Source organism: Glandiceps talaboti, chromosome 18 (genome assembly GCF_964340395.1).
Source record: "Glandiceps talaboti chromosome 18, keGlaTala1.1, whole genome shotgun sequence".
NCBI lineage: Eukaryota > Metazoa > Hemichordata > Enteropneusta > Spengelidae > Glandiceps > Glandiceps talaboti.
Window position 1 is genome coordinate 18,352,063 of NC_135566.1, and position 13,255 is coordinate 18,365,317.

The 13,255-nt window shown below is 34.5% G+C and overlaps 1 protein-coding gene across 3 annotated transcripts in view; it reads right to left on the reverse strand.

Annotated features, from left to right (window-relative positions):
* Positions 1 to 9,373: 9,373 nt before the first annotated feature.
* Positions 9,374 to 13,255, reverse strand: part of LOC144449014 (P2X purinoceptor 4-like) — a 30,919-nt gene continuing 27,037 nt past the window's right edge. For 2 of the 3 annotated variants that reach the window (XM_078139411.1, XM_078139410.1), the window contains one exon: positions 9,374 to 11,512. In XM_078139411.1, coding sequence (XP_077995537.1) covers positions 11,453 to 11,512 — 60 coding nt within the window. In that variant the 3' untranslated portion in view covers positions 9,374 to 11,452. The remainder of the gene's footprint in view (positions 11,513 to 13,255) is intronic. The other variant, XM_078139413.1, reaches the window with a different exon arrangement.

The following is a 13,255-nucleotide window of genomic DNA, read 5'->3' on the forward strand; positions in this document are numbered from 1 at the left end:
ATCTAATTTTCCTCATAATTTTGCACTGCGACTGTAATATAAAAGTCCTAGCTACAGTAAGTAGTCCTTTAATAGATCATCATCAAACGAGTCTGTGTTTATAACTTTGTTTATCAGTCACTCACATAATATGATCGCTCCCGAAATACGTTAGTGCTTGACCATTAGCGGGGGTGGGGGGTGGGGGGGGGGGGCAGAACTTCATCTTGGTGCAATCATGCATTTAAAATGAGCTAATTACATAAATTTACATGCCTGTACATTATATCCATTTTAGCGTACGCAATTGCATATCATATGTAATGTATCTTTTGAAAGTAAAAAATACCTAAAAAAACCCAACTTTTTAAATAAAAAAAATGGACTAAATACTGATTATAAAATAGATTCTCGTTGCATTGCTAAAAGAATGGGAAAAGTTCTAGAGAGTCTTGTCAGTGTAACCCAGACAACCTTTGTCAAAAATCGCACTATTGGCCAATGTGTTCATTTGATTGAAGGCATTCTGGATTATACAAAGGACTTGGACTTACCTGGTGTCCTATTGGCCATTGACTTTTAAAAGGCTTTTGATAGTTTGGAATGGAAATTTATATTTCAATGTTTGGAAAATTTTAATTTTGGACCTTCCCTTATTACTTGGGTCCATACTTTTTATCATATACCCTTCAAGCTGTGTCATGAACAGAGGTTTATCTACTGGCTACTTCGATCTTACAAGCGGAGTCAGACAAGGAGACCCATTGTCACCTATTTTATTCATACTCTCATTAGAAGCCCTATTAATTAAACTACAACTGGATGAGAATATACAGGGTATTGGGGTTAAGGGTTATGAGATTAAAAGTTCTGCCTATGCTGATGACCTTACATGTTTTTTAAGTAACGAACAATCTGTCAAGAACCTTTTTTCACTACTCAGGAATTTTTCATTGGTATCGGGTCTGAGTGTAAATTATGACAAGTCTGAAGCACTTTGGTTAGGGGAATGGAGTTCTCGTCAAGATAGGCTGTTCGGGGTCAAATGGCCTATGTCACCTATCAAGATTGTTGGAATTTTCTTTTCTTATAATCGCAAAGTAGCATATGAGAAAAATATGAGCTCGCCAATTAAGTGTCTTACAAATGTATTACACAGTTGGAATTGGCGCAATTTATCTATTATTGGTAGAACTCAGATCAACAAAACCCTTGTTATTCCAAAGATTTTGTACCCTCTCAGTCTTATCAATGTCCACCAACAAGATATTAAAAAAATCAACTCAAAAATATATTCCTTTTTGTGGAAAGGACATGATAAGATAGCACGCAACACGATGATAGGTGACATAGGCCAAGGGGGGCTTGGTATGCTGGACCTATGTTCCATGCAGAAAGCTTTCAAACTCAAGTGGGTAAATAACTATTTAGCTAACGATTTTCATCCCTGGAAACTTATCTTAGATTTTTACTTGAAGTCATTAGGAGGAAAGTTTATTTTTAAATGTAACTTTTCTATAGGAACCCTTCCAATTAAGCTTCCACCCTTTTACTCTGATTTGTTAAATGTGTGTAGTAGTCTTGGGCAAAATGAACATTTCTCACCTGCATATGAAATCATTTGGAACAACAAGTCCATTCTTATTCAAGGCAAAAGTGTTTTTCATCGTGATACTTTTAATACTGGCATTGTATATATTGCGGATATTTTCAGTGAACCTAGTCGGGTGAAAGGGTGGGAAGAGTTGCATATTTTAGGGATAAACCATATCAATTTTTTATTATGGCAGGGCACTATCTCTGCCATTCCCTCAGAGTGGAAAAGAGAAAAGGCTGTTTGTGTTCGGCCAGAAAATACATACCAAATCTACTGCAATGAGCAAGTCATGTGTCTATTGAATTCAACACAGAAACAAATCCAAAAGTTTATTTCCAATAGTTACTTTGCTGTCCCAAGAAGTCAGCTATTTTTTGAAGAGAGTTTTGAAAAGACTTTAGATTGGGGTTTTATATATCGTATGCCATTTAAGGTTACAATCTGTAGTTCACTGCGTGTGGATGTGTTTCAATGGAAACTCAATCACAACATTCTATACACAAACTCTATGTTATTCCGACTGGGGTCACCCCTAATCAGCTCTGATAAATGTTCATTTTGTCATACAGCTACAGAAACAGTTTTTCGCTTATTTGTTGGCTGCAATTTTGTTAAAGTCATCTGGTACAAAATGTGGGATGAGTGGGGAAGAGTTCTAAACTGTCCAAGGAACCCAAGCCCTGAGCAAATCATATTTGGTGATAGCAATTGGTCAGACTTACTTAATCATGCTATTTTGATTTACAAAAAATCTATCTACTATCGTAAACTTGCGATACAGTTACCAAGCTTTACCAGATGGAACACCAGATATCACAAAGGAAAGGTACCTTGGGAATTTATTTTAAAAAATGGGGAGATTTTGCAACAGGACTCTAACGCACATTGCAATTTACACTTGAGACAGACTTTTATTTGATAGTCAATATGGGTTTTCTAACTCGTGGCTGTTTTTTCAAGTAAGCCAGGCTGATGATGTATGTCTTTTCTTTTGTTTGTTTTTCCTTCAATATTTAACAGAACGGTGAAATGTATCTTTCTTTTTTGTGCTCTGTGTTGTCTGTATTGTCACTTTCTTTTGAATACAATAAAAACATTACAAAGAGAAAAAAAATACTAACACTGACAATAAACCAACAAATACTGTTTAAAAAAATGGATGGTGCTTTCTCAAATAAGTAACACAACAAAATCACCCTCTTCTTTACCCAAATATTTGCCCTACAGTTTGAGCAAGTACAACGGTAGAACTAACATTGTGAACAGATCTTTTTTTTCTGCCATTCCGAAATTTTTTATAGCTCTACTTTATGTCGGAATCCTAGGTGAACTCAGTGGATTCTCCTTGTCATTATCATTATAATGAAAACTGAAGTTTGGATTTTGATGTGTTTACAAATTCAGGACCATTCTTTCCAAATTGTCGAATTGCGGAATAACGCTAGTGTCAGTGCAATGAGATAATTATATCAAACAACATTTCAACCAAGGAGAACGTCGAACACGATTGAAAGTTGATTTTCAAAGGGAGGATACACTTCCTCTGGAGTTGGGGTGTATTTCTTATTTATGTGGACCAAGAGCATCCCAAGCGCACGGAGGCGATTTTCTGCCATACTTACCCTTGTCCATAGTTTCAGACGAAAAGGAGCGTCGGGGTTGTTTGTGGTTTTTTTTTTTTTTTTTTTTTTTTTTTTTTGGGGGGGGGGATTCCGACTCTGTAGATCTGACATTATTATTGCAACTTGCTGTCTTCAAATGAAGGAGACTTTCAAGACTACTGACTGTTACTCGCGGAAAATGCACAGTGCATGTGTGCGCTTCTTTTGCACTTTCCTTTCTCGCACAAAGAATGTTTAATTCGCTACACTGCAAAAATAGTGCAGGGGCATATGGGTTTTCGTGTGAAATGCATGTTAATTTTATGAAACATATATGGTTACGTTCATTATAGGACCACATATAAAAAAATACATGTTGGCAATTTTTATCTTCAAAATTAGTCTTAGGGGGCTAAAAATAAAATTTGGCTCCAAGAACCTATTCTTAACCATTGGTTGGGCAATGAAAACCCATGAATTCATGATTATAGTCAACTTCCATTGATATGACCTTAGCAACAGCCAACAATGCCAGTATGTTTTGCAAAGATAAAAACATTTTTGGTTAGTCAGGGAAAAAAAATATCAAAACATGTATGCAAATATGCCTATCAACAAGACCATGTCCATAGCAACATGTACAGTCAGAACATTATGTATATTGTAAAGATAACAGTAATTGGTAGGTATATGTAAGGGCCGTCTTAATTCTGTTTTTCATAACCCAAACAACCCTAAATGTCTTCAATTAGATGAAAAAAATTAAATCGACGCCCTCTATGGCAGGGTTAGGAAACCCATGAGTGCGTATCTGAATGAAAATTATTGTTTATCGTTGAAATTTGGGCAAATTCAATAAAATAAACATTTCAAATGTTCCTTCTGACTTTACTTGCCATTTCATAGCCATTCAGAATGTTAAACTATGATTATGAATTGAAAGTATCACCAACAAGTACTCATAAACTTACTATTTTAAAAACTTTTTATTTAAATTTTTAACAGACTAGCAGACAAATCATTTTAAAGATTTTACAATAACAAAAATAGAATTAAGGGCCATATGTGGATAAACATACAAAAAGGCCGCACCCATAGCAACTTCCAAATGGGGATATATATTGCAAAGATAACAACAGGGATGGTTAGGCAAGTGGATAAAATTTTAAAGGACAAAAATAGTTGACAAAACAACTACTTGATTGGTAGACCTGATTTTTTCTCTCAAAATTTATTGTCTAGTATTAAACTGATTTACTGGCACGAAAGAAGAGATTCAGTTGAGGTTTACTGTACGAAAAGTCAAGTTTACCCACCTTTACCCAACCTTTACCCTACCTGTGACCCACATATATATTAAACTACCATCTCTGTCAAGGGGTAGTATGAGACAAAGTGACACTTTTGACTTCACAACCCCAGGGGAGAGGTCACCGGGGGTGAATTAAGTCTAAGGTGTCACTTCGTCTCATACTCAACACATTTACACCCCCTCTGCTAAAGATTTACCCCGGTGGAAAGACATGGTCAAATATGACTGTTCGTATAGTGAACTAAAATGGTGGACTCTAGTGAAAGTTACAGCGGGTTGAAAATACACCAAACCCAACTTTTACAGAAGAGGATATGAATAATAAGTTCCAAAGCTACGTTTTATTTATTGATGTTGTTACTATTTGATATGGAATATCATGTTTGGTAGCGCAGAATTTTTCTTTCGAGAAGGCGTGAAGGAACAGCAATCTAAATTTTTGCCTTTACTGAAGGCATTCAGTTTACATCTGATATAAACATATTGTTGCTCAATAGCATAGCATCAATTGAATCGTTACTATACAAAGTTATGTATTCGAGTGAATAGACCCAATTATTTTTAATCTGTCTATTCTCTCACTCACGCCCGGCCATTATGTCGTATGCATTGTCCGTTTCTACTAGTATAATTGGTTGTCAATTGTCTGTGTCAATTCAAGGGAACAAGATGAATAGACGTTTGATTACATTATTTCCTCGAAATTCTAAAATAAAACGGAATAAAGGACAATGTAGTATAAAATAAAGATGATAAATTCAGTATCTGAAGAATATCTTTCATAATATTTCAAAGGAACAATATGAATATATACATAAATGTATTAAGTTTAGTTATTCAGCGCGAAGACACTCTTACATTCGATTACGCAACGAACTTCCTCTTGGTCAGTCATGAAGGTAGTCTTGCTGCTAGACGTTCGGGCTTTCTTTCGATGCTATAACTATAAGCGAACGAAGTTCGCATGTGAGGGCTGTTCGGATGTTCCATCCTCGATAGCGTTGTTCGGCTGTGTGTCGTATTTTATCGGAAGAACATCCGTGGGCTCGCTGATAGACTATCATGAAGGTTGAAAGTAACAGCAGAGACAAATTTTAATGTACCACCCAACCCCAACCACCAACCCACCTGAAAATAGTATCTTAAATCAAATTTTATTGCATTGTTAGCTATCATTCCACGTTTTTAGTACTCAAAGAAAATCTCTGACATTCAAATCCTCAACGTAAACAATATGGAATGTACCCTTCTACATCTTTTGGTAATTCTCACACACAAATAACCTTCATTGCTGGGAATAAGTAGTCACATGCCAACTTGATGATTACGTCTATCTCATTTTGATACCATTGCAAAGTGGGAAATTAATGAGCACTCATGACATGCCCTTAATAACGATTCATTTACTTTTTAACATATTTCTACAGAACATAAAGGGAGAACTAAATACGGAACAAATAACAAAAACGTTCTAAAGTAGCTGCCGTATTGACTATTTCCATTGCTCTAGAAAGTATCTCAATTGTCAAAAGTGGGGGTAAAACATTCTGAAGGTTTCTGAAGGTGTTTTACTGAGTGACGTTTCTTTTCTATCTAATATTTGCAGGAGGTCCAATTTATGTAACTCGTATGCTAATATTGAGAGGTAAAACGTCAAGTTTTGTGTAGACCTAAACTTGGACTCTATATTCTGTGTAGAATGTACCGGTCCAGGATTCAATACTACATGTGTACATACGTATTAAAACCAGATGCCAGATCTGAAAAGGAGTATTTTTAATGTATGTATGTATGTATACTTGATAACAAGCCACACCAATACGCCGAAATTGGTCAAAAGGACATATAATTTGGCAAGGGTTGTTCTATGCAATAAATGAGTGACTTTATTTTTTTTACCATGTATGTACCCATGAATGTACATGGGAAAGGAAGCCACTGAGGCTTTTATAGACCCCTTACTGTTCTGAGGTGTTATCAATACACACTTTAAAATGATTAATTGATGTAGTCACAATAACCCTGGTAAACTGTTCCAAATGTCTACGACATATTGACTGGAAAATATTTACGTATATCCAATCTGGATTAAAATAATTACTAAGTAATTACAATGATTTAATCGGTGTATTAATAACAGTAATCCTTTCTGGTAAACTGTTCGAAAAGTTTACAACATGTTGACTGAAAACAATATTTAGGTATATCCAATCCGAATCTGTACTTAAATCATTTCAATCTATGTCCCCTTGTTGTCGAAGTAGATACTTTAATAAATACAACTGGATCAAGGAGAATATGTAAATGGAAAAAGTTTATACACTTCCAGCAAATCAGCTCTAATTCATCTAGTTTCTAAAGTTGTCAGTTTCAAAATGCGTAACTGTCCTCATAATTCAAGCCACCAAGCTGCAAAATCATCCTGGTGAACCGACGCTGCACTTTTTCCAAAAATGCAATATCCCTACTCGTACATATGTGGGGAAGACACTGGGGAAGCATAGTCAAGGTTTGGACTTACTAGTGCTTTAAAAGATAAAAACCAACCAGAGTATTCATAGTAACTGAAATAATTCATGGTTGGCGTACATTTTTGGAAGAATGTGCCATCAATATACAGAAAAACCATGATTTTACATCATTTATGAAATAGCTGCAAAAATTACCCTTAATATTGAAATACTAATTGCCAACATATATATCTTTAATTGTTCAGATGATGGGGAACACAATGAGATATGTTGGCAAAAATTAACATGAATTTCACACGAAACCCAAAAATCTGCCATATGCCCCCGCACTAAAAGTTACAATTTTTAACTGGACACATTTTTATTCAAAGTTAAGTCAGCGTGGCGCAGCGTACAATATTTTATAGCAAGAAATATTAGTTAGGAGCCAATGTAAGCACAGTCACTTTTGACTTTATTAGTGAACCATCAAATCAAATCGCGCGTGTTAGGAATTGTCACGTAAATAACGATTTTAATAACAACGTTATGTATTCGAAAAGTTGCATTTTCCCCTAAAAATCTGGGGGGGGGGGGGGGCAGCTGCCCCCCCCCCCCCCCCCCCCCCCCATCGCAGGCTCCGTTACTGCTAAGTATGTTTTGCTTGCATATGCATTGAACAACTAAAAGACACTCACCTTACACGTCGCGTCTGGGTAGTACCAAATTGATGCGAATAAAACTGAACGTAACTATATCGAAAGAACCACGGCAGATAATGCAAAGTACTGTTTTATACAGTTACAAAGCGGAAGCAGACACGATTAAAATTACCAAAATATGCTATCATGAATAAATCGATGGCTTACTACATAATAGTATTTGTGTTTAAATATGATGACGGTGTCTCTATAATTGTAGTTAATTGGGAAAGACTGTCTCTGATTGGCTGACATAATGAAATGGGCTGTAAAGTACGACCGGAAGAGAGTATAGACATTTCTGTCTAGCATTTCACCTGATATCAGAGGTGACTTAGTAACTGGTTTCAATATCTACAACGTAATGTAATTGCTATTATCGTCACAAGGTTACGGTGTATGTGTGTTTCATTGAATGTTGACACAGGCGCGTATCCCGGTCGATGGCACGTGTCGGCTTCATTTGGACGTCGCGTAGGCGTCAGGGTTTCTTATGGAAAATCAAAACATAGACGACGAGTGTATATGAACTTCTCTCTGGGAAGAATATGTCATCAAGGACTAAGTTACTAAGTAGCCGGGGTACAAGATAAATGCCACCCGGGCCATACACGCCTCATGTGGTCGGCGTGTATTTACCTGGACAGCATTTATTACATACATACATACGTACATACATACATACATACATACATACATACACACACACATATACATACATACATAAATACATACATACATACATGCACACACATACATACATACATGCACACATACATACATACATACATACATACATACAGACACATACATACATACATACATACATACATACATACATACATACATACATTAAAAACACAAAGCATCTGATATTCTTGTTTATAAACAATACCTTTCTCATTTATTTACTTTGAACCACATATAGTATCAAATCCGAAATATATATAATTCCCCCAAAATAATTTACATAGTACTTGTCATACAAACCTACTGATTGACATGCTTGCTTTAATAACTTTATATTCCTAATATATTGAAGTTTGGAGATACTTTTTTCAAGTTTCTGTTTCTTATGGGGAGGTTATGTTAACTATTATATACATTACAGAACTAGACATATGCAAATGATCAATTAATATATGCAAACACATGCATCTCTCTGTGCGTGTTATTTTGCATAAATTACTGTGTTTAAGAAAGAAAACCGTTCATAAAGTATACACTAAGTAGTATATTGTATACTTTGTGGATTTCTTCCTCAACAAAATACATTTTAAGAATTGCAACTATTATCTTTGTAAATTCATGCCACTAGTTTGTCAGTAGGCCATACCTGTAATATGCAAAATTAATTATGGTAATTAATTTTGGTATGTTGACTATTTGCTAACCTAAACATTAAAGTGGCCATATGGATGAGAATTTGGTATTTATTTTGGATTTTTATTTGATAAAACAGCTTCACTATGTTTTTCTACTTGAAAAAATAATGCGAAAGAACATATACCAAGTCCATGTTCATAACTCAATACATTGCAAAAAGATGCAAAAAGTGTAAAAAGTTTGTTATTGTACGTACAATAACAAACATTTTACACATTGTTTAATGTTTTGCTGTTTATTGAGATGTGAACATGGACTTAGTGTATGTTATTTCACATTATTTTTTCAAGTAGAAAAACATAGTGAAGCTGTTTTATCAAATAAAAATCCAAAATAAATACCAAATTCTCATCCATATGGCCACTTTAAGGAAAGAAATTTCCCCTAATTGGTGATTTTTGTCCAAAAAATTGACTGAGCAGGCACTGAGTATTATCACAGGGTGCAGCAAGCGTGTCAAAAATGATAATTTATGTATGGTTAATTTTATCACTGAAAATGGAGTTTTCTCCTCCATTGGATGAATTTATATACAGTTGTTTGAATATGTAGATTCTGATTCAGAGTTAATAATATATTTCTTCATTGGCCTGCAAACTCCTCTGTCGTCTAATTATCAGAATGATTAGTACTGGGCAAGTACTGTAGTAAAGAAATATTTTACAATATCTATCCATATATTATAAATCAACACTAAATGATCACTTTGGGATCTATGACATTTCCTCTGAATATATCTGACAATAGTACCATTTTTTCCATGCATTGGTCCTTGTATCAAAAATTAACGAAGTGTGTACAGTTTAACAGCAAAATGAAACATCAGCAGTCAGAAAGACTATACACTTTTATTACCCATTTTCGGACCACTTTTTATTGCACATGTTTGTAACAATAGCGAGAAAATGAAAATATTATAACTTTTGTTTTCTTCACTGCAATATTTTCACTTACTTTTATCTACTTCAATAAGTAGATAATTTGGATGTAAACAAGTCTTCGTCAAAGACATACTCCCAACGTTTCAACTTATTCATATTTTTCCATAGTCAGTCATTTTTGCAAAGGTCATGAAATAAAGTGATGTACATAATTGGAGTACAGTATCTGACAGTTGTGCCAAGTTTGATTGAGGCATGCATGTCAGAAGAATACATTGAAATTTTGCTTGAAATTAGAGTTCAAGGTCAAATGTCTCATTAGGAAGCTAATCATGGATAATATAGGTGGAGATACACAAATGAGCTTGATAGTTAGTGGACAAAATGTGAATTTTTTACAACAACTATGATCACAATTCAGCCATTATCGCATAGAACAAAAGATCAAAGTGATGTGCATATTCACACTACAGTCTCTGACATTTCTGCTATGTTTGATTGAAATTAATTCATACATTTCAGAGATCCAGATGGACACAGATGCATGGACACACGCTCACATGGACAGAGCCCAATGTAGTATATATCACACAGCTTACGTTATTTATGTAAAGATATTCCCACCCATATCATTCTTTGAAGAATTAAATTCAAAAGTCAACCAATCATACATTGTAAATATTTTATGTTCCTAACCTTTTTTCTCAAGTTCAATTTGGTTTATTGAACATATATCCATCATCAATATAACATTTTTGCATAAGATCAGCATATCTTTTCATCATACATTTTTATGATTTTTTTTTTACATAATGTCTAAATATTAAATAGTCAAACATTATGATAGAATAAGGCACTTTTATAGAAATCAACATAAAAAAGATTTCAAATCAGAATTTCTTCAAGGCTAACCTTAAACATTGAAATATTTTATGCAAATAAGTAGTTGGACCTGGAATTAATACTATTGAATAATGATCTATGTTGTGATCTCCTTTTGAAATGTGCACACTTTCACACAGTACAAACCTCTGAAATAAAAATCTCAAACTCTACTGTTACTTTTTTCAAGAAAGCTCGAACCCATTCTCATTGAAAATCAAGAGAAAAAAGAAAGATAAATCAGGTTGTTTTGATACAATACAAATTTCGACTTAGAGGTCAAATTAATATTAAAATGAAGCCATTTTATAATACAATATGTCCACTGAATTATGTATGTGTATAATAACAGATTATAAATTTCCTTGAAAACAAGACAATGAGAACCCAAAATTTCTATTATATCAATCTTTCTATTATTTCAAAAGGGTGAGGAACAAGCAGAGTAAAGTTTGGAGAGATTTTAAGAACTTTGGAATTAATTGGTCTCCTAGGTGTAATCCCCCTGATGGCAAGATCTGTAGAGGCAATGGAAAGTATTTGAAACAAAAATACACTTGTCAGAATTCTCGTGATGTTGTTCTTCCTATATGTTGCCATATATGTCACAATTTTGATATGTCTTCATCACGTCTAGTCTCTTATTGCAGTCATGGTAACGTATTATGAGTCAGATGATGCACCTGTTGTTCCATCTACTTTGGATGTGCTGTTGTATAATGCCTGTAAGAGAATATATTACACAATGGTAAATAGATATACTATTTTGATGTTATCAGAGCAACAGATGTTTTAATGAAAAAGTGAACTAATGAATCCAAACCCATTTGGCTGATACTGAAAGGGTTGGGTGGGGGCAAAGTGAGGTGGGGGGGGGGGGGGGGTAATTTTGTCAAGGCACTCTTCACGATGTCATGCCTACAGTATGTCATAATTTTAGTCAAGTGGCCAGGTTGCCATGGCACAGACAGCTTACAAGGTTATACTATTGCTTTCCTTTGCTTTTTATATTTTTACTGTGCATAAATAACACTGTTTATTTAGTTAGCCGTGTTTGTACGTATATATGTCAACAAACTTCACAGATCTGAAAATTAATTTCACTTTATACTTGAGCTTACAATGTAAGAGGTAAGTGGATGCATGACAAAGATGGCCAGCCAGCCAACACTTTGAAATAAACGGACACAAGTTCTGCATTATTAAGATATGCAAACTGTACATCGGAGGTCACTGATAAGTTGCTATTTTCTTTATGGATATGCTAATGAAAAACAAAATGTTTTGTTCTGGGTCAGCATGATAAAAGCTGGTTTTCTTGCGAGTCACATTATGGCAAGGTTTGGGGCAAAAAGTTTCGATGTGTCATGAAAACTGCCCATTACTGCCTATTACCTGGGATATAGTGACAGTGAAGTGTATGACATGTCTAGATGTGGAATGCATTTTACACTGCATGTATATCAAAATATCGAGGTACAGAAAACACACAATTGTATGGGAAAAGAAATGCGAATCCATGCAATGAACTATTTGACCTCTGAACCCTTATGAGACTACCCACCATGACCACCACTAGAATGAAATTTTAGCACCAGATGCATCAGTAAAGCAGTTCCCTACCTGCATACCGTACTCAACATTCTTTATAGTTTGTTAGTATGTGAATGAAGGAAGAACAGATAAGAAAATAAAGGTATTTAGTACATGTCTTTACTTAATAATATAAACTAAACTTATTATGGTCATGGTGATGGTGGTAGTATTTAGTAATGTCATCTTATGCAATGTGTACAACACAGTGTATTACACATTATGATGGTGTGCCAACATTTCAAAAAGGAAATAAATATATTATTTGCCTTCTTTAAACCACAGATGGACAGACAGCTATAAACATAATCTTTCACTGATTCTTAACAAAACCTTACAGAATTCTTCCCAAGACATCATATCTGGTTTTCAAGAAAACAAAAGATTGACTAGTTCGTCCATTATGGTGATATTTGACGGTACAAGTAGATTTTTTTTTAATTCCTTGTCTCCAAATTAGTGGTTTGACTGACTGCAGTAATTATAACAAATGACACCATTATTGGCTTATTTTGGATAACTTTCATGTGTTTCTCACAAAAATTTACTTTTATGGCAAGAAACTTGTTCACAAGGATTAGGTAGAACAAATTTTGAACAAATATATTTAGTATTTATAGTATCTACTAAGTACTTTTCCAAGTAATTTATGATACCTAGAGGAACATTTACAGGTTCTGGTTTTCATATTGCTTTCCCTATAACTGTTGGTTTGTTTTTGTTTACATGGTATTTTTTTGCACTTGTTGGTATTTTTAAATTTAGGCATTTCAAGTAGAGACAATGAAGCTTTATCTTATCCTAGCATATTATATTATATGTAAGGGGTGGGGTTGGGGTGGGGAAGTTATTCTACATATGAAAGGAGGTGTA